The 20,923-nt window shown below is 53.7% G+C and overlaps 1 protein-coding gene across 6 annotated transcripts; it reads right to left on the reverse strand.

Moving 5' to 3' along the window:
* Positions 1-4,529: 4,529 nt before the first annotated feature.
* On the reverse strand, positions 4,530-18,816 carry BRAT1 (BRCA1 associated ATM activator 1). 6 transcript variants are annotated; one of them, XM_036826318.1, is made up of 15 exons: positions 18,770-18,816; positions 17,782-17,969; positions 17,556-17,698; positions 13,523-13,677; positions 11,360-11,507; positions 10,488-10,860; positions 10,089-10,205; positions 8,944-9,035; positions 8,119-8,237; positions 7,859-8,045; positions 7,559-7,632; positions 6,383-6,485; positions 6,163-6,261; positions 5,804-5,979; positions 4,530-5,484 (listed from the first exon to the last, which is right to left on the reverse strand). In XM_036826318.1, the coding sequence occupies exons 3-15, from the start codon at positions 17,680-17,682 to the stop codon at positions 4,747-4,749; spliced, it is 2,508 nt and encodes an 835-aa protein (XP_036682213.1). In that variant the 5' UTR covers positions 17,683-17,698; positions 17,782-17,969; positions 18,770-18,816; the 3' UTR covers positions 4,530-4,746. The 6 variants fall into 6 exon arrangements, with proteins under 6 accessions (XP_036682213.1, XP_036682214.1, XP_036682215.1 ...); XM_036826319.1 differs by lacking the exon at positions 18,770-18,816 and adding an exon at positions 18,541-18,763 and having other exon boundaries at positions 11,360-11,504; XM_036826320.1 differs by lacking the exon at positions 18,770-18,816 and adding an exon at positions 18,541-18,763 and having other exon boundaries at positions 4,530-5,481.
* Positions 18,817-20,923: the final 2,107 nt, after the last annotated feature.

The raw sequence follows: 20,923 nt of genomic DNA on the forward strand, positions 1-20,923 counted from the left end.
ATGCAACAAAGTTCCTGATAAGTCAGAGCTACAGATCTGCCCTTTCACTGATTTGAGACCCAGGGATGTGTAAGCTGGCTGGGCAGAGAACTCCAAGCAGTGAATTTGGAATGATGGGGGCCCCTTCACCCTAGGCTTCCAAGAATCCCCACATATAAGTTTTTGAAGCCAGTGATCACCACACATTTAAAGATGACCAAGAACACGTGAAAACAAGAAGCCACGAGCAGACATGTATGGGCTTTGTGTCCTGGAATTGGGCGCACGGTGGCAAACTCCGGCTGGTTGGTCCCACGCACTTGGTCCTGCTGCATTCCTGAGTCCTTCATAGTCAGCCATGGCCAAATGACTGACGTCTGGGCCAAAGAATGTAGGTGGTAACAACTGTGCAACTTCTGGGCCTCACCCATAAAAACCTCCATCTGAACCTCTGTGCTCTTCTCTCATTTCTGGATGCCTAGCCTGGACCCAAACTCCAGGGGAATCTTAGGAACCATGGGTTGATGATGAGAAGGCACCAGAATGAAGGGACCTGGGTCCCCATTTCACCACCTGCAGGAAAGCTGCCCAGTGGAGAAACACCTACAGTGCACTACTCTGTGGTCAGTGAATAAACCTGCATTAGTTTAAGCCATGAAATTTTAAGGTTTGTTTGGTAAGCAGCTAGTGTTACTATAACTAATATAGACATGGGTTATAAAACAACCGAGCTTATTAGGTTTAAAGAAGTCAAAGGTGGGACTTCCCTGGTGGTCCAGTGGGTAAGACTCTGTGCTCCCAATGCAGGGGGCCTGGGTTCGATCCCTGGTCGGGGAACTAGATCCCACATGCATGCCGCAACTAAGTGTCTGCATGCCGCAACTAAAGATCCCACGTGACGCAACTAAGACCCAGCGCAGCCTAAATAAATAAAAATATTTTAAAAAAAGAAAAAAAAAGAAGTCAAAGGTAAGCTTGAAAATATCAGCACAAACAGGAAGCTAAAGTGTTAACAAATGTTTAAAAGCACAAACAGAATATAACATACAAAAATCAAAAGATGGAAAATAGTGGAGAGATTAAAAGATGTGGAGAAAACAATGAGATCTCAGATGTATAGATCTCAGTTCTAGGAGGAGAGAAAGAGAAAGGGGGGGTGGTGCTAGAGAAAGAGAATTTGGATCAGAGAAAAGCACTTTGAAAGCACAGTGGCTGAGAATTTGCCAGAACTGATGAGAAACACCAATCCAGATTCAAGAAACCCAATGAATCCCAAGAATAAATTTAAAAATTCTCACCTATCCATGGTAGTAAAATTACAGAAAAACCAAAGACAATGGGAAACAACTTAAAACATCCACTGAAAAGATAGGCTCCCTCCAAGAATAGCAGTTAGACTGACAGTGACCTCTTGGCTGCAACAATGGAAGCCAGGGGATGGTGGAATGCACTCAGTGTATTTCAGTGTGTTGGAAGAAAACAGCCACTAACTTAGAATTTATGCTCAATATATTCAAGTATGACAGTGAAGACATTTTTAGACAAACCAAAACACATACTTTTATTACCAGGCTCTCCTGTTACGCTTGTTAAAAATGAAGGTTCGGGACTTCCCTGGTGGCACAGTGGTTAAGAATCCACCTGCCAATGCAGGGGACACGGGTTCGATCCCTGGTCCAGGAAGATCCCATATGCTGTGGAGCAGCTAAGCCCGTGCACCACAACTACTGAGCCTGCACTTTAGAGCCTGCAAGCCACAACCACCGTGCCTGCATGCCACAACTACTGAAGCCCATGCACCTAGAACCCATGCTCCGCAACAAGCCACCACAATGAGAAGCCCACGCACCACAACGAAGAGTAATCCCCGCTCACAACTAGAGAAAGCCCGCGTACAGCAATAAAGACCCAATGCAGCCAAAAATAAACTTTTTTTAAAAATGCAGCTTCAAAAAAAAAAAGTGCAGCTTCACAGGCCCTACTATGGACCTCCTGCTTCAGAAACTCAGAGGGCCCAGAAATCTAAGCACCGCCAAGCAATTTACATAGTCACACACTGGCGATTTTCCAGGGTTTGGACTAAGGTAGGGCTTTGCAAGAGACTGTGCTGGAGATGTCAGGTGCCCAGCCTGAAGGGTCTTGTGTGCCAGCCTGCTGACAATGGGGAGCCACGGTAGGGTCTAGGCAGGGGAGTGAGAATGACCAGGTTTAGATAGATTGCTTCAGCCAGAGAGGGTAAGATTAGAGGAAGGGAAGGCTGCTGGAAGGAGGCCCTTTGAGAAATGACTGCAGGAATCCACGAGAGAGGGGCAGTGGATGCATCTAAGTGTTGTCACACGTGCAGGGCCCTTGTCCTGTCCCAGTGCAGCTGACCCACTAGCACTGGACATGCAGGTCCAGGGCTCAGAGAAGTCTGACAGGAGTCCTGTCAGCGTGAAGGCTGTGTGTGAAGCCAGGGAACTGAATTAAATCACTCAGAGGAGGTGGGCAGAGCAGGAAGAGAAAAGGCTGACCCACACAACCCTGGGAACAGCAGTTAAGGGCAAGGAGGGACTAAAGGAAAAAGCCAACACCTTCTTGTTGACTACCTTCTTTGTGAAAGTCACAACGTCAGGCATTTTATTCACCATGTCTCAGTCAGTTCTCAACAGCTTGGGGAGGTCCATCCCCAAGCCTAGACAAGGCCAGGCTGAGCGGAATTAAATGACCTGCCCGAGGACACAGCAGCCTGTAAGTGGTGAAGCCAGGGTTTGACCAGGTAGGTCCGTCTGATGGGCGTTTGCCTTAGTGAAGGAGTGAGACGACAGACCTGCTAGGCCTGCACCAAGAATGCAAATTCTGCCTGAGACACCACCACCTGCTTTCCACAGGGCACAGGATCTCCCAGGAACAGGTCTCCTGCTGTCCATACACGCCTCTCCCTCCAGGAAGTTTCTATGACACAGCAAAGGACATGGGCCTTTCCAGAGGCTGTGGGGTCTTCACCTCTCAGCCCAATCTAAAAACTGAGGCTAGTCAGAGGTTTTGCCAAATGCCTTTCCTGCAGCTATTGATATGATTGCGATTTTTCTGCTTTAACCGGTTGATGTGATGGATCACTTTGATTTTCAAATGTTGAACCAGCCTTGCATACATGAAATAAACCCCACTTGTTCTTGGTGTATAATTCTTTTTATACATTGTTGGAAGCAATCTGCTAATATTTTGTTAAGGTCTTCTGTATCTATGATCATGAGAGATACTGGTCCCTAGTTTTCTTGGATATTTGTCTGGTTTTGGTATTAGGGTAATGCTGGCCTCACAGAATGAGTTAGGAAGCATTCCCTCTGCTCTATCTTCTGGAAAACTGTAGAGGACTGGTATAATTTCTTCCTTAAATGCTTTGTAGAATTCACTAGTGAAACCATCTGGGCCTCATGCTTTGTTTTGGAAAGTTGTTAGTTACTGATTCAATTTCTTTAACAGATACAGGCCTACTCAGATCATCTATTTCTTGTATCAGTTTGGCAGATTGTCTTTCAAAGAATTGGTCCATCTCACGTAGGTTATCAAATTTGTGGGCACAGAGTTGCTCCGTGTTCCTTTATTATCCTTTCAATTATCATGGGATCTGCAGTGATGTCCCCTTTTATTTCTGGTACTAGTAATTTCTGCCTTTTTTCTTAGCCTGGCTAGGGGCCTATTGACTTTATTGATCTCTTCAAAAACCAGTTTTTGGTTTACTTGATTTCCTCTGTTGATTTCCTGTTTTCAATTTCATTGATTTCTGCTCTAGTTTTTATTATTTCTTTTCTTGTGCTTACTTTGGGTTGAATTTGCTCTTTTTCTAGTTTCCTAAGGTGGAAGCTTAGTTTATTGATTTTAGATGTTTCTTCTTTTCTCATATACGCATTCAATGCTATAAATATCCCTCTGAGCACTGCTTCTGCTGCATCCCACAAATTTTGGTAAGCTGTAATTTCATTTTCATTCAGTTAAAAATATTTTTAAGTTTCTCTTGAGATTTCTTCTTTGACTGTGCTGGGTGCTTTAGAACACTGCGACACTTACCTCTGGGAGGCAAAGAGTAAAATCCCCATTTTACAGATGAGAAAACAGGTCAGCCCAGGGTCACATGGCTGGGAAATGGCAGAGCTCGGACTGGTGTACCATCTGTTTGGTAACCTGAGGACCAGCCCAGACCTCAACTCCCCTTATGTTACCACTGGCGACTCTACGTGCCTGGTGAGTTGAAATGGTGAGCTCTGAACTGCTACAAGGTCAAGCTGATCCTGGGGGTTCAGAGACTGAAAACCTGGCTTGGTTAGACCTGGGGTCACTATCGTCAGGGGCCAGGGACCAAGTCCAGACACTCTCCAGCCTGAGCTGTTTGCTCTCTGACCTTGGGTGTCCCTGGGGCATGGTGGGATCCAAGCAGAGGAACCACCCCTCCATGCCAAGGAAGCACGTGGCCACTGTGTAGAGGGTACCACCCCAGATGTTTCTCCAAGCCCCTACCAGGCCTGGGGCCTACCCCTGGGCAGTCTTAGAACACTGTGCTGACCCAGTGGCACCGTCAAATCACATTTATTTTGAGTAGAAAATAAGCCACTTCTTCAGCAATACATCAAAATGTGGGGCTCTTTGAGCTTGCTGGGCTCACCTGGTCCTGGCTTCCCTGGAGGGTCCCTTGTGCAGCCAGGCCAGACTAGAGCCCTCAGGATGGCAGGGCCCGAGGACGGGACGTGGTGCAGCAGCAGGGTCCTGGGGAGGTCGCCACGAGGCGGGTCAGTAGCAGTCGGCCTCGTTCTCCCCGAGGACGCCCACGGCAGCCAGCATGTCCTGCAGGAGTGACTGGGGGCTCTTCTCCACGTGGTCACTGCTCTCAGCCAGAGTGTCCCGAAGGCCCTCCAGGTCTATAGACCTCAGCACAGCCATGACAGCCCCAGGCTCCAGGTACCCCAGGGGCTGACCCTGCTCACCTGCCTGCCATCTCTGCAGGGTGGCCTCCACAGAGGCCACGTTGGGACTGTCCCCCGCCTCCTGCGGGCTGCCACAGGGAGCAGCCTTGGCCCTCAGGAATAGGAGAAGATCACAGGACTTCTGGGCCACAGGTCGGTCACAGTCAAACAAGGCACGGAAGGCAAACTCAAAGAGCTGCACACGGCAGAGCACCTGCAGGGCCTGGGCCAGCGTGCCAGGCGGGGCTGCCTCGGGCAGGGCCTGGGCCAGCGTGCCAGGCGGGGCTGTCTCGGGCAGGGCCACGGCACAGGGACAGTGGGAGCCGCGCGGGCCCAGCAGCTGCCCCAGGAACACCAGCGCCAGCTCGAGGCCCTGGGCCCGCACCTCCCAGTCCGGGTCCCTGCTCGCCGCCTGCAGCACTCGGGCCACAAACCGCTCCGGGTCTTCAGCTACGTCAGCATGGCCGTCCCTCAGCCACTCGGTGAAGACCTGCATGACGGCCCTCCGGGGGAAGCCCTCCGAGTCTGCGCAGAGGACGTGCAGAAGCTCCACGAGCAGGCTCTTCTGGAGGACGGGGTGGGAAGAGGGGGGAGGGACCAGGGAAGTCGAGTTCCCGCGGACGGGCTCGGGGGGCAGCAGGCAGAACCCCCCCGAGGACCCCCTGCCACACTCGGCTTCCTTCAGGCAATGTGCCCTTCAGCCCATCTGCCCACCGTCAAACGGGGGTGGCCGTGTCCAAGTGACAGGGCTTCCAGGAGGCGGAGCCGGAGATTCAGGGGACACGCCCGAGCCCGAATGCCACCCCTGGCGGCAGACCCACTCCACCCCCGCATCAGGACAGCCGCCAGGTGGGCACACGGCCACAGGACCCACTGCCTCCTACCTGCTGAGCCCCTGGGCGCTCAGGGCTGGCAGGGGCGGCAAGCAGCGCCCAGCTAGACAGCTGCCCTGTGGCGGTCACTGCGCTCGCGCGGACGTAACTCTCAGGGTCTTGCAGAAGCTGCTTGGTGAGCTCGGGCACCTCTGAAGCAAGGAGCGCTTGTCTGAAGCCGGCCTGCCCTGGGGGTCCAAGCAGCCACAACCAGCTATGACCAAAAGCTGAGCCCACAGCCTCTCCTCCCTCTCCCAGAGGCAGCCTAGGTGGTCCGAGTTCCCAACTACCTGGGGACAACAGTGTGCCAAGGCCAGGCCAGCCCTCCCACAGGGCCCCGCCCCGCCCCCGGCCCCGCCCCCTACACTCACCTCCGCAGTGTCTGGTCATTTGGGTCAGGAACTCGAGGCCTGAGTCCCTCACCTCCCAGCAGGGGCTGCACAGGCGCTTCTGTAGCACAGGAAGCAGCTCTGGGGCAGGAGGAACGGTTCAGAGGGGCCCGGGCCATGTCCACCCTGCCTTCCCGCCCAGCCCCCAGTCACCTCCATCCCTGCTCCTCCCTCGGTTTCCCCTGGGAGGGGCTGGGATTACCCCTGAGGAACAGCTGGGTGCGGGGGTCCAGGTCGCAGCAGCCGGGGGTCTTGGGTGAGCTCAGGAGCCACCTGAGTGTGGCCTGGAAGGCCTTCTTCAGAACCTGGAGCGGGAAGAGTGGGGCTGCAGGGCCAGGAGGGGTGAGCTGGCCCGCCTGCCCCCGTCCACCTTCCAGTGCCCCTGCCCCTGCCCTGGGGTGTAAGATGGGGACAGGGTGCGTGGGGAGAGGGAACACTGGACTTCATTTTTACGAGGCAGAAGCCTCTGGAAGCGGCAGACTGGCATCCAAGACTAGCGAGAGAGAAGAGGAGGGGGCAGCTCTTGTCAGGAAGCCCCACTAACGGGGAAATGAAATTTCTGCACCAAAACAGGAGGAACTACCCACGGCACCTTTTCCTGAAAGCCCCAGAATCTGCCAGGCCTATCACCCAATCTCCCCACTGCCTGCTCAGTGCACATGCTAATCCTGCACCTCCGGAGCATGACTCAACCCTGGGGCCACAAGAACGGGGAGATTTGCAGGAAACCTCAATGAGAGTTTGGACCCCAAGCGTAAGGCCCACCTGGTTCTAGTTTACATCTCTCATGGAGAATTCCCTGTAAGACTGGATCCTCTCCCTGCTTTCCACGGCCCGGTGACCCCTCACTCAATCTCCACCGATGCCAGGCCCCGGGCCGAACCCTGTGCAGCTGCCTGCCCCTTGAAACTCACTTTAAGAAGCAATTCTGGGGACTTCCCTAGTGGCGCAGTGGTTAAGAATCCGCCTGCCAACGCAGGGGGCACGGGTTTGAGCCCTGGTCCGGGAAGAGCCCACATGCCACGGAGCAACTAAGCCCGTGCGTCACAGCTATTGAGCCTGCACTCTAGAGCCCGCGAGCCACAACTACTGAGCCTGCGAGCCACAACTACTGAAGCCCGCTGCACCTAGAGCCCATGCTCAGCAACAAGAGAAGCCACTGCAATGCAAAACCCGTGCACCGCAACAAAGAGTAGCTCCCGCTCACTGCAACTAGAGAAAGCCCGCACGCAGCAACAAACAGCCAAAATTTTTTAATTATTAAAAAAAAAAAAAAAGAGGCAATTCTGGCCCCAGAGAGACCTGCAGGGGTGCCCTGCCTCTGCCTTCCTCCCCCTCCCCTTCCCCCCCCCCCGCACCCTGCACCCTGTGCGTGTACCATGGAGCTGGACTCAGGGCTCATGAGGTACTCCAGGAGAACGGAAAACACCTGCGTCACCGACTCTTGAGGGCCTGAGACAGACGTGGATGGCTGAAGCACCCAACCTCCTACCCTGGGGCCTCCCCAGCCCGCAAGTGTGGCAGCCCAAGGAGAAGAGGGGGCAGAACCCATCGGTCAGCTGAATCCCAGCCCCTGCCCCAGAGGAGACGCGCGGAGGACAGCAGTCTGGGGACACCTCGGCGCAGCTGTGGGGCTCGCCCAACACCCGAGCTGTGCGGAGAGAGCATTCTCACTTACCGGCCCCCTGAGACAGCGCCCCCAGGAAATCCAGGGCAGCTCGCTGGACCCGGCCACAGCCCACCAGGATCGCACAGAGGCGGCCGCCCACATCGGAGGTGGGGGCCACTGAGCCACTGCAGAGCCGCAGGACCGTCACCGCAGCCCCAAGCAGGGGCGCCTGCGGCCAGGGCGAGGGGCGCTGGGGCTGTGGGAGAGGGAGGGTCAGTGCAGGCCACAAGTCCCACTGCCAGTGTGGAGCCGGGCCGGGCCATACCTACCAGCGGCTGCAGCAGCCCCAGGTGGGTGAGAGCGCAGCACAGGAGACCCACGCAGGCCGACTTGGAGCAGAGGAGCGTGTCCGCCGTCATCGGGTCGCCTGCGGCCCCACCCAGCAAGCCTGGAGGACAGCCAGAAACAGCTCCCGGTTAGCGGGCACCTCCTGCGTGGCCACCACAGGCCTTGCCGCTGGTCACTGCTTCACGCCAGAGACCAGGCCCGGACGTTCCGAGCAGGTGGCTCGTCCAGGGCGGCGTCCAGCCGGCCGGAGCTGAGGCCTGAACCTGTCTGCAGGGCTCTCGAGCAGTCCCACTCTCCCCGCAGCCCATGCCCGGGCCGGTTTCCGCTGGTCAGAGGCCCATCTCTACGCTCGACATGCGGCTCCGAGGCACAGCTGGGCCCCCTTCTCTAATCCTCACCCCATCGTGCGGCTGAAGCAAGCCAAGTCGCAGCGAGGAAACTCACTCTCCCGTCACAGAACTGACCTTCTGGGAGGACGAGCGCCAAGCCCGTGTGCCCGCTCTGGGTCAGGAACCATCCACGTGGCCCAGGCCCCCGGTAACCACCACCAACTGCCAGGGTCAGCTGCTCTGGGGGCCGCTCCAGCTGATGCCCACAGCGGGCAATGCTGCCCTGTGAACTCCCAGGCGGGGACGCGAGCAGCAGTCACACCCGGGGCGGCAGCCGACACCGCAGCCACCTTCACTCTTCGGTGGCGTGGCAAGCCAGGTACCCCGCTGCCCATCAGCCCGCCCTGGCCCCAAGGACGTTCTCAGGACCCCAGGGTCCTGCCTTCCTGCACCTGCCCACCCTTCCCAGCAGCCTACCTGGAGGTCCAGGGGCCTGAGCAGCAGCTTCCAGGACACAGGCCAGGGGCTGGAGGAGGATGCCGAAGGCCTGGGTCCTCAGCGCCTGTGGACTGAGGACAGAGGACACGGTGAGGGCCGCCCCCGCCCTCAGGCAAGCTGGCTACCCTCCTAACGTCCCCAGCAAGTCTGGGCCAAAGGGGTCAGTGCTGGGGATCTGGACACCCCCTCGAGACACAGCTTCCCTGTAAGCATTGTGACCGGCACTCACACCGCTGGCCTGGGACTCCAAGGAGCTGCTAGGAAGCACCACCTGGGCCCCGGGAAGAGCCTGGGCAAGGCCTGGCCACACCCACTCCAATGGGCAGTGCCTGCTCAGGGCCAAAGGGATGGGATGCCCCACCTCCCGGAAGTACTCCCAATGCTGAGATATCCTTTCCTGCGTTCTGGAACGTGGTCTCGCCGATGTGCTTGGGCCCCGGGTGGTTGGGAGGTCGAGCTGGTACAGAGCTCTCCCTCCAAGCCAGCTGCCCAATCCTTCCCTCTCCCTTCGGACCACTCCCTCTCTCTGAACATCCGGAGACCCTGGAGCCCAGAGCCAGGCTGGCATCGTACCCCCAGCGCCCTGTGCCCACTTTCACCCCAGACCTGGGCCAACAAGACCGGCTCTAGTCCGCCCGAAACCCTGGAATGATTTCTCTTCCTTCCCACCTCTCCGGACCCCACACCCCCTTCCTGGTAGGGCGCACATCTCTCTCCCTCTGGGAACCTGTCCTGTCACTCCTGTCTACTGGGTCCCCCTCCACCGTCCCACAGCCCCTGGTACCCACCCCAGTGGCATGCACACGGGGCGGCCCAGGATCCACAAGGTGAGGCCACTGGGGAGGTGGCAGAAGGCAGCTGAGAAGATCCTGAGGGTGAACCCAGCCCTGCTCTGAGCAGGGCTGCTCTGAGAGTCTCTTTTATCTTTGGGGAGCCTGTGAAAAAGCTACTCCACCACTAAAAAATGTAGAAGCCGGAGCCTGTGCCAACACCTTGGTGATAACCCACGGACTGCCCGGCCACGCCCTGGCCAGCCGCCTCTGACTGATCTCTGGTTTCAGGAGCTCCCCTGAAGTTCCCTGACCTCTCTGCCCGCCTCACACAACATGAACCCCAATCCTTACCAGTCCTGCAGTTTCAGGATCCCCAAAGCCAGAGGCCCTGCCTGTGTGGGGCTCAAGTGGCTCAGAGTCTGGGCCAAAGTCTCCCACAGGCCACGGTCAGAACTCGGCACAGAAGAACTGCGGAGGAGCCCAGGAAAAGAACGTCATTCCCCCGTCCAGCCCACACCGTGCCCGGGGGGCTGCCGTGGCCTGGGCTGGGTGTGCTGGCTGAGACGGAAGGCCCTTCCCGGGTGTGCGGGCTTTCAGACCCCCTCTGGTGTCCCCTCTACTCAAGGTCAAGGCAGCGTTCTCGGGCAGCCAGTGAGACGTGGCCCAGGTGTGATGGCTGCCCCAAGACTTCCCGAAGAAAACGAGCCCCCCCTCCTGCCCACCCCACCAGCTGCGCCCCGGGGGCCTGACCGGGCCACGCTGAGGAGGAGATCCACGAGCGAGTGTGAGGCTGGGACAGGGTCTTTCTCGAGCAGGCGGGCCACGAGGGGGCTCAGCCGCACCCAAAGGCCTTGCGTCCAAAGGCCACGGCAGTGCCCGAACACGGTGGTCAGGACATTGAGGGCCTGTGTGACCTGCGGGGTGGCTATGGAGCACAGGGAGTCTTCGATGTGACACACAATCTTCTGGGCGCATGCTGGCCAGTCACAGGCCTGCGGACTGCAGCGGCCCCTGGCTGGGCCTCGCATCGCCAAGTCCAGGATGTGCACCAGGAGCTGCCCGGCTGCCGAGGCCACAAACAGGCTGGAATCTCCCTGCAGGGAGAAGATGGTGTCAACAGCACCTGGGGAGGGGGAGGGACAACGGGTGGGGAAAGAAACAGGGTTCAGCTGGAACAGAGTCCACGGTGACAGCAGCGACGCGGAAACCACTGAGCAGCTTTAACCACTGACTTCAGAACCTCGCGGACAGAACTCAGAAACCACCCAGTGCGGAGGCACCGTTAGAGGCCCAGCCTCCCCGCTACCCAGAGGCACAGGAATCAGACGGAGGGATCACAGGGCGAGGGGCTTTAGAACCCTGGCCACTTTGGATTCTTCTCATCCGTTTCAAAGCCACCCCAACTGCTGGGTCTCACCTACAAGCCACAGGACACCGTACACCCTTGAGGGGCCTCCAACCCTTGGTTACCCCGAACGTTCCTCACAACAGCCCTACGATACCACAGCCACTTTCACGTTCAGAGGAAGAGACCCGGCAAGGTGCAGTGACTTCCCAGGAGTCGCACAGCATCAGGCACGGCAAGGGCAGAGGCGGAAGGCAGGGCAGACGGGGGCACTCACCGCAGGCGGCAAGGAAGCGCAGGGCACTAGGGTGCTGTGCCAGGGTGCGCAGGCCCTGGATCCAGCCGCTGCGCACAGCGGGGGCCGTCCAGGCCGCTCCTCCGAGGGGGCCCACCTCCCCGAAGAGCATGGGCAGCAGCTCCCCCTGCTGGGAAGCAGAGGAGGAAGTGGTGACCTGAGCAAGGTCCCAGGGGACCACACATCAGCGATGGCTTTTCTATCATTCACAGCTGGTCGAGGCTCTTCTCTGGGGGAACTTTCTCGCGAGCTGCCGACACAAAGAGCCTGTGAGAGGTGGCAGGTGGCCACCAGGGCCAGCCGATGGCGGCCACCGCACTGCCACCTCTGCCTTCCAGGGGAGAGAACTTCGGAAGGAAGAACTGGGTTTTCCATAAAGGCTCATCAACCCTGTCACCGTTCACTTCAGAAACCCTTCCCCCACACAGCCCACCAACTGCAACGCCCCAGGTCCCCCTCTGACCATGACATGCTGCGCTCAAGGACCCCCAAAGGTCTCCACAGCCGACTGGGCTCTTGTGCTTGGCACTCGGGGTCCTCCAGGGCACCTGCCCTCCTCCAGGTGTCCCCTACCCTGGATTCCCCAGCACGCCCCATGAGTCAGGCCTACCCCCCCCCATACACCTGCTCAAACCCCTTACAACCCGGCTGCAAGACCACTCACTGCCCCTACGAAGCTGGCCACCCCACCCCGTCAGCAGGCAGTGGCTAACTCCCCACTCAATCCCCATCTGCTCGTGGACGTCCACAGGACAATACGCACTGTCCTGATCTGCTGCCACGTGCACAAGATTCTTGTTCACTACAGGGTGCCAACACAACGAGTGGGAAACTCGGGGGCTGCCCCTTACCAACGGAGCCCCTCACGGGTGTAGCTACTAGCTCTGAGCCTTGTCTATCTTGACAATAAAATGCTGGTCCCCACCCTCAAGTCATCTCAGACTCCAGGGTAAGGGACCACAGGGCCTCGGAGACACACTTCCAGTCGCTCAAGGATGACTCCAACTCCGCAATGGCCTCGAGGCCTTGAGGGGTGTTGCTGGAGGCGGCAGCTCACAGGGCAGGCCCTCTATGGGACCTCGCGTCACCGGAATGCCCCCCCAGAGCTACAGCCTCTCCCTGGGGGCAGCTCGTAGCCAATGGGAAGGTACAAAGGCTCGGGCCCCTGCCTCAAGTAGTTTGTCCACATGTCCCCTGCCCAGACACCAGCTACTGATGAGCATCTGGCTGCTGAAGGGCCCTTAGGGCTGCCAGGCCCCCTGGGAGCCTGTGAAAGGCCAGGTGAAAAGGGAACAGGAGCCCAAGCCAGTGCCATGGGCCCAGGACAGAGAGCAGCCTTCCACTGCGACTCAGAGCCCGAACCTGCCCCTGTCCCTCGTCCCCACGTACAGGGGGCCAACCACCAGACTGAAGGGCAGTCAGTGGCCTTCTAAGCCTCTAAAGCCACGGTCAGCCTTGGGAAGGAAGAGGAGGCCCTGGAGAAGTAGAGATGGGAACTGGGAAGTACTCAGGAAATCAATGAAGTTGGGGAAGGCCGTCTGACTGGGACTGAGGATTTACTTTCAGAGAAACAGATGGTGTAACAGAGCATTCGAACAGTGCGACCCTTCAGGGTCTAGTGTGAGCTCTGCCAGTTCTGTGGGATTCTTATATTGAGCCTTCACTGTCTCCTAATCCAGGAAAAAGATGAAGACTCCTGACCTGCTTACTGGCCAGGGCGCCCAGGATAACATGAATGTGATTTTGTAAACTGAGGTGTTTTACCAACCGCAAAGCACCAGAGGTATGGGTGGATTATCACACGTGAAGTCATTTCCTAAAACACACCTCAGTGCAGAACATCCTGGGAAGCCTGTCCCGCAGCGAGCTGGGGTGGGCTGGGCCCCTGGAGCCTGCGCTGCTGGACTGAGGAGCACCTGTGAAGGGCCGCGTCAGAGCAGAGAGCCAGCCCCAGCTCTGCCTTATTTTAAGATGTTCCCCGTTCACCCCAACACCATTCCTGGTGAGTTTTTCAAAGGAGAATTATACTCAGGAATAAAAACCTTGCGGTACACGTCAAGACACAGGGGCAAAACAAGGTTCGGAGACTGCTTTGTGTACCTGCAGGAGAAGGTGGGTCACTCAGGTGGGAGGACCCAGGCTCACCTGAAGATACTGGAAGCAGTCTTCCTGGGCTGCAAATATCCCTGCGAGGCGGAGTGAGAAGGAGAGGATTCTGGAACTCAGGTCCTGGGATTTCAGCACGCGGAACAGCAGCTCTACCAGGCAGGGATTCTCCTGTAGTAACAGGAGGCTGGACCCTGGAGACAGGCCCAGCCGGGAAGCATGTCACCAGGGGCACAGCGCATGCCTCCCTGAGGGGCCATTCTTCTGGCAGCCCCCAGACTCCCTTTCTCTCAGGCTATTAGACTTAGCAGTCCAACTGGGAGGAAACAGTTGCAACAACTGCCACGAAGGATCCATAACTTTCATTCAATGAGGGGACAATGTAGAAAGCCAATACTTAACAACAGGCAAGGGACTTGGACAGAATACACAAATGGCCAGCAAACCACGAAAGATGTTCTGCCTTGCTGATTATGAAAAAGAAATGCAAATTGAAGCAGAAGACAGTTTTCACCTCTCCAATGGATACTTTTCTCTTAAACTGAGAATACGAAAGCAAGAAGCGCAATGGAACAGGCATTCTTTTCCAGACGTGGCATCTAAAACGTCTCTTCGCGACTGCTCTGTCATTCCAAAGCGCTGCCGGGGGTGGGGCAGGGGAAGGGGGAGGAAACCTGGGGCAACGCTGGGAGGGCCTCCACTGCGAGGCCCTTGTGAAAGGACGATGAATGGCACAGTAAGGAGGGAAAACCAGGGTGAAGGAGAGAGAAGCAAGAATCAAAGAAACCAAAAATGTGGGCGAACCTAAAAAAGCACTGACTTTAAAAATTAAGTTAACTTTTGAAGGAGTTTAAAACAAAACAGAATCAAAACACCAGACGACAAACCACGGAAGACTGGACCGAGCTGGAGTTAAAGTGCCGAAGGCTCCGTGTGTGGCTGGCGCAGAAGACAGAGATTCTAACTTTCAACTTTTAAAATCCAGTTTGCATGTAAGAGTAACCCCCCAAAACGTAAGCAGAATGCTTCAAAACTTCACTTCAAAACCAGAAAGACTGGGCTTCCCTGGTGGCGCAGTGGTTGAGAATCTGCCTGCCAATGCAGGGGACACGGGTTCGAGCCCTGGTCTGGGAAGATCCCACATGCCCTGGAGCAATTAAGCCCGTGCGCCACAACTACTGAGCCTGCGCGTCTGGAGCCTGTGCTCTGCAGCGGGAGAGGCCCGCGCACCACGATGAAGAGTGGCCCCCACTCGCCACAACTGGAGAAAGCCCGCACACAGAAACGCAGACCCAACACAGCCAAAAATAAATTAATTAATTAATTAATTTTAAAAAAAACCCAAAACTGTCTTTTAAAAAAAAACAAAAAAAAAACCCAGAAAGACTGAAAAAACAAAAGCTTTATTAAACCGATGGGGGGCAGAAAAGGAGGTAAAAGGCACAACGACAAGGCATGGAAAAAATGTTTTAAATGCAAAAGAATATAGTAAAAATAGGTTCCAATATAACAGTAAACTCAACAAATGAAACAAATTAAACTGTCCATGAGAATAAAGAGCTGTGCAGACTAGATCAAGAACCAAAGGCTAGCATCACACTGTGTGCAAGAAACAATGAAGCGTGACAACACAGAAGGCCACATTTGTAAAGGCTGAAAAGATACAGTTGGCAAATCCTAATTTTTAAAAAGCTGCTGCAGCAAGAGTAATATCAAACAAAACTGACTTTAAAGCAAAAAGCTCTGTGAGAGCTTTAGAAAGGAAGTCATTGCTCAAACAGCCAAATCCTGGAAGATGTAACAGTCTAAGACTGTACATACCTAACCTAACTTCAAAATATACAAAGGGGGAAAAAAGACAGAATTTCAAAGAGAAATTGTTGAATCCACCATCTTAGTTTAAGATTTTCACATATCTCTCAAAAACAATTAAGCAAACAAATTAGCAAGAACATCACAGGTTTTAACAATGTAAACTTGAACTGAGGAACAAGTATGGAGACTATATTCTTTTCATCATGTACGACACTGAGGAAAATACATACAGGCTGCGGGAGGAGGGAATAGAGATTAACTGCCAATGGATACCAGGTTTCTTCTAAGGGGATGAAAATGTTGCAAAATTAACCTTTGGATGGTGGCAAAACTGTGTGAATTTACTAAAAACCACTGAATTACACACTTTAAATAGATCAATTTCATGGTATGTAAATCAAATCTCAAATAAAGCTATTTAAAAATAATTTTTAATAGAGTTACCGTATGATCCAGCAATCCCATTCCTGGCATATATCTGGAGAAAACCATAATTTGAAAAGATACATGCACCCCAAAATTCATCACAGCACTATTTACAACAGCCAAGACATGGAAGCAACCTAACTGTCCAGCGACAGATATGGATAAAGATGTGGTGTGTGTGTGTGTGTATAGAATGAACTATCACTCAGCCATAAAAAAGGATGAAATAATGCCATTTGCAGCACCATGGATGCACCTAGAGGTTATCATACTAAGTGAAGTAAGTCAGACAGAGAAAAACAGATATCATATGATATCACTTATATATGGAATCTAAAAAAAATGATACAAATTAACTTATTTACAAAACAGAAACAGACTCACAGACATAGAAAACAAACTTATGGTTACTAAAGGGGAAGGGGGGGTATAAATCAGGAGTTTGGGATTAGCAGATACAAACTACTATATATAAGATAAACAACAAGGTTCTACTGTATAGCACAGGAAGCTAGAGTCAATATCTTGTAATAAACTATAATGGAAAAGACTCTGAAAAAGCGTGTGTGTATATATATACAAAAAAAACAAATCGTTTTGCTGTACACCAGAAACTAACACAACACTGTAAATCAGCTATACTTCAATTAAAAAGTTTTTTTTTTAATTTAACTACTAGGCCACAATTGAGGACTCTATAAATACCAAAAAATAATATCCTATAGAGAAATCTATAGAATATGTGCAAAAATGGTCTGTGTACTACGCCACGATAAAAGCCTCAACAGATATAAAAGAATCAAAATACAAATACTTTCTAACTCCAATGAAATAAATTAGAAATCAGTAACAAAAAGACTGAAAAAAAAAACCCATGTGATGAATCTAAAGATACCCTTTAAATATTGATAATTTGTGGATGAAGAAATATTATAATGAAAAGTATGAAATATTTGAAAGTAAATCACAACAAAAGCACCGCATAGTAAGACTTGCAGGGTGCAGCTAAAGTGATACCTTCAGAGACATGTGTAGCCTTAAATGCATCTATTAGAAAACAAGACAGACCTAGATATTCAACTCAAAAGAGGGTAAAAGAACAGGGTAAACCAAAGAAACAAATAGCAGAAATTTATGACATGCAATCCACACTAAAACAATTATCAGCCAAACATTTACATGAGCAGATTTACATACAGAGAAAGCCATTATGTCATTATTTATAATAATGACACATTAGAAACACGGACATCTAACAACAGTGGACTAATTGTAAAATTAAGGTCCATTCACAGAGCAAACTGACATACAGTCAATAAAATCAACGTGTCAGTGGGGAAAACACCCACTAGGACAGTAAGAGAGAAAAAGCAAGATATCATGTTTATTTACGGTGTGACCTCATTTTTATAAAAAAAGTACAGAATTATGATGTGTTAAGGAAAAAGGTTGGAAGGAAAAAAATGTTCGGAGTGGTTTAATCTTCCTCTTTACTCCTCTGTGCTGTTCAAGTTTTATATAAAGAATATGTATTACTTACATAATCAGAAAGAAAAACCGATTTCTTAAAACAAAAAAAATGCAATGCAAACAAGAAGATAAGTTTGTCCCGTGGCCTCGGCAGCCACCTAGCATGGCCTGAATAACGGGAGGCCTGCAGCTCAAGCTCTCCTGACCATCCCCTTAGGCTCAGCTTGCCGTGTGCCCAAAGCCAGGGGGAATCTTTAAGATATGAAGGAAGGACACTGGACAGACAGTCCTTCCCGAGGACAGGGGAGCCCGGCACCCTCTGGCCTCCGGGGTAAATCACCAGCAGCACCCTCACCCTTACCCGCTGCGGTTACTGTTGTAAACCAGTCCAGCAGCTTCTCCAAACAAGTGTCGTCTGCCACAGGCTGCCTGGGGTCTGCCAGGACGGCACAGAGGGCAGGGAGGAGCCGGGAGCACTCTGGGTCCATGACGAGGCTGGGGTTTCTGCAAAGGCAATGTCAGGGCCAGACCCCACCTGCCCTACTCACAGGCAGTCCCCACGCCCGCCCAGGCCCCAGGACTTTCACCTCAGGCCAGGTGACCACAATCTTCAGACGGAAACTCCAAGCTGCCGGGATCGATGTAAAGCCTCAGCGCAGTTGGGACCGGAGGTTGCCAAGAGCAAGCAGAGCCCTCAGTTCTGGCGGTGGAGATGGAAGGGAATCTGAAGTACAGCATGAGGCCTGAGCAGCTCAAAGTCGGCCAACCTGGGACGCTGGTGGGAGGCGAGAATGAAGGGAGCACGAAGCTGACCGAGGCTGCAGGCGGGCCAGAGCGAGGGGCGTGTGCGCGCTCTGGGGCCGGCCACGTGCAGGAGGCAGAGCGGCTCAGTCCAGACCGGAGGTGTGTGTGTGTCCCTCCCAGGATCAGTGTGAAAACCCTGCAGCAGGAGTGTGCGGGGGGGAAGGCGCCCTGCCCACTGCCGGTTCCTCCCGGGGCGGCAACTGGACCTGCGTGTCCGGCCTGGGAAGGGTTCAGGGAGCCCGTCGGTCCTGTGCTCAGGGAGGGCTCTTGCAGGGGGGTGGGGTGGCCAGTGACTCTGTCTGCCGGGTCAGGAACAGGCCTGCCTGGGCTGGGGCGTCTGTCTGTCCCTGGCCAGGTTAAGTCCTTGCGCAAGGCGCCCTCCCTGTGGACCCCGCTGAGGACGCCAGGCCGGCGGCCGCGGCCCAGCCCGGGCCACGCACGCGGGCCCCAGGCTGCTCTCCGGCCCTGGTCCCGGGCCCCGAACCCCGACCCCGCGGGGCCAGCCACAGCGACCGCAACCCCTTCCCTGGCGCGCGCCTCACCCGCTTCGCGTCCGTCACCGCTGCAGGCCCCGCCCCATGCCGTGCGACCCGCCGGGCTTGGAGGGGGCGAGGACGGGGACCGCGGGCGTGGGGAACCGTGAAAGCGCCCTGGAGGCGACTCCGAGAGCCCAGAGGGCCCAGGCTCGGGGAACGAGCTCAGGCTGAGAAGGACATGCCACCGCCGAACGCGTCCACCTGACCCAGCACCCACCCCGACCCGTACGCTCACAGATAAGTGCTCGGGGATCCAACAGGCTTTGCGCCCGGAAGACAGGGCTTTCGGCGGAAGGGGCGTGGCTATGCGTGAAGGGGCGTGGCCTCGCCGGCCAAAGGACCACGTGTCTGGGCGGGCAAGCGAAGCAAAGCGCCAGCTGCGTAGTAGACAGATCTTCCTCCGCTTGCAATGGGGTTTCATCCCGTTTGTAAGTCCAAAATGCATTTAATGCCCTTAACCCACCCAACATAATAGCTTAGCGTAACCTACCTAAAACTTGCTCAGAACGATTCCATTAGCCTACAGTTGGGCAAAATCATCTCAAAGCCTATTTTATAATAAAGCGTTGAATATGTCATGTAATTGATGGAATACTGTACTGAAAGTGAAAAACAGGATGGTTGTCTGGGTACAGAATGGCTGTAAGTGGATGGTTTTTTACCCTTGTGATTGCGTGGTTGCCTGGGAGCTGCAGCTCGCCGCCGCAGCCCAGCGTCATGAGAAAGGATCCTACTTACCGCATATCGGCAGCATGGGAGAAGATCAAAATTCCAAATTTGAAGTACGGTTTCTACTGAATATGTATTGCTTTTGCACCATTGTAAAGTCAAAACACTGTAAGTGGAAGCATGGAAATTCTGGAACCGTCTGTAACTAAGAGAAAGTAAGTGAAACAACAGATGCAGGAAGGGCAGGGGGTTTGTGGAGCCCCAGGAGAGGGAGAGGAGCAGGAGGTACTGGCGCATAGGTAGTTTAGATCGTGAAGGCACTTGTCTGCCACGTGAACAATATCCCGAGGAAGCAGATGGAAGTTAAGAAGGTGAGAAGCCTGGTAAGATTCACCTTTTATAAACAACTCTGGTGGCACCTCAGAGGAGAGCATGTGGTTTCTTTTAGGATCCATCAGGGAAGGTGTAAATAGGGAACCAGAACTTGGGGTACAGACTGTACCTGACACCACTCAGGAAACAGGGCTTCACAGAGCAGAGGAGCGCCAATGAGCGAAGGGGATAATTTCAGAACAAATAAAATTTTGCCATTTAAAATACCATTCAAGTAATTGGACCAGCGGCAAAGTGTTACCTGGAAGCTTGTGTTTTTGAGGTGTTTACCATGTGCCAGGCACCATGCTGAATTTTAGCTATGTTTTCTCCTTCAGTGCCAACAAAAGCCCTGAAACTGTTTCTACTTTGCAGACAAGGAGACGATGGTGAAACTACTAAACCTGGGCTCCTGAGCACTAACCAGCTTGTGGGGAGACAGCGTCCGACCACCGTGTGGCTCACCCCCTTTGTTGTACAGATGAAGAGACTGAAGAAACGAGGGTCATGGACTCATAATAATTGGTGGTGTTGGAATTCGAACAGTAATAACCTGCCAGGCATTCGTCCTGCTACACCACACTACCCTGTGTGGAGACTCATTCATTTGTTCACCTCATAACAGTGTACTAACACTGTCACACTGCGCTCACTCTGGAACCGGCAACTGCACTAAGCAGTTTAGAGATACTGACTCATTTGATCCTCACCACAACGCTTTTCTCCAATTTATATTTGAGGACACAGGCACAGAGAAGTTATGACTTGCTGGGCACCAAATACCTATTGATTGAGCACCTGCTATGTGCCAGACCCTGTTCCAAAGGACAGAGATACAGCCGTGAACAAAACACAGCCCTGCCCCAGAGAGCTTACATGCTAGACATGGGAAGTTCTTGTAGATCATAAAGGCCAGGGGGCTGGAAAAATAAAGCAGGGCAGGGGGACAGAGTAGATGCCCTTGGAGGTCTGTATGAAAAGAAAGGGCAGGTTATACTTGCTAATAATTTAAATAAACTTTGCAGCCCAACTCGCCTAAAGATCTTCATGATGCACACTGAATACAGTGACTGCAAACTCTTATTTTTTATTGTCCTGTGGCTACATCAGAACCCTTGAGCCTAAGGTACCGAGATCAGGAAGAAGGTTTTCTGAATGCCAGGCGTTCAGAGCTGGCAGACCGTGGACACCGCAGAAGCCCCTTGTCCCTTTCAACGTTAACCTAATAAATATTAATATCCGGCTCTGGTGACTAGTGCACAGGTTCGCATTGCAGCCTCGGCGGCGGCTGGACTGTTCCAGCTCCGCCCCGATCTCCGCCCTACACTCCGGGCGCGCAGCCTGTTGA

The sequence above is a fragment of the Balaenoptera musculus genome, chromosome 15 (assembly GCF_009873245.2).
Source record: "Balaenoptera musculus isolate JJ_BM4_2016_0621 chromosome 15, mBalMus1.pri.v3, whole genome shotgun sequence".
NCBI classification, from domain to species: domain Eukaryota; kingdom Metazoa; phylum Chordata; class Mammalia; order Artiodactyla; family Balaenopteridae; genus Balaenoptera; species Balaenoptera musculus.

What these genes read in the sequence shown, in the direction of transcription:
- BRAT1 (XM_036826318.1), bottom strand. Translation starts at nt 17,682, where the DNA reads ATGGACCCAGAGTGCTCCCGGCTCCTCCCTGCCCTCTGTGCCGTCCTG. An exon ending in TACAACAGTAACCGCAGCGG is followed by an intron (nt 13,678 to 17,555) that starts GTAAGGGTGAGG and finishes GCCTGTCTCCAG; the next exon opens with GGTCCAGCCTCCTGTTACTA. An exon ending in GCCCTGAGTCCAGCTCCATG is followed by an intron (nt 6,486 to 7,558) that starts GTACACGCACAG and finishes TTCCCGCTCCAG; the next exon opens with GTTCTGAAGAAGGCCTTCCA.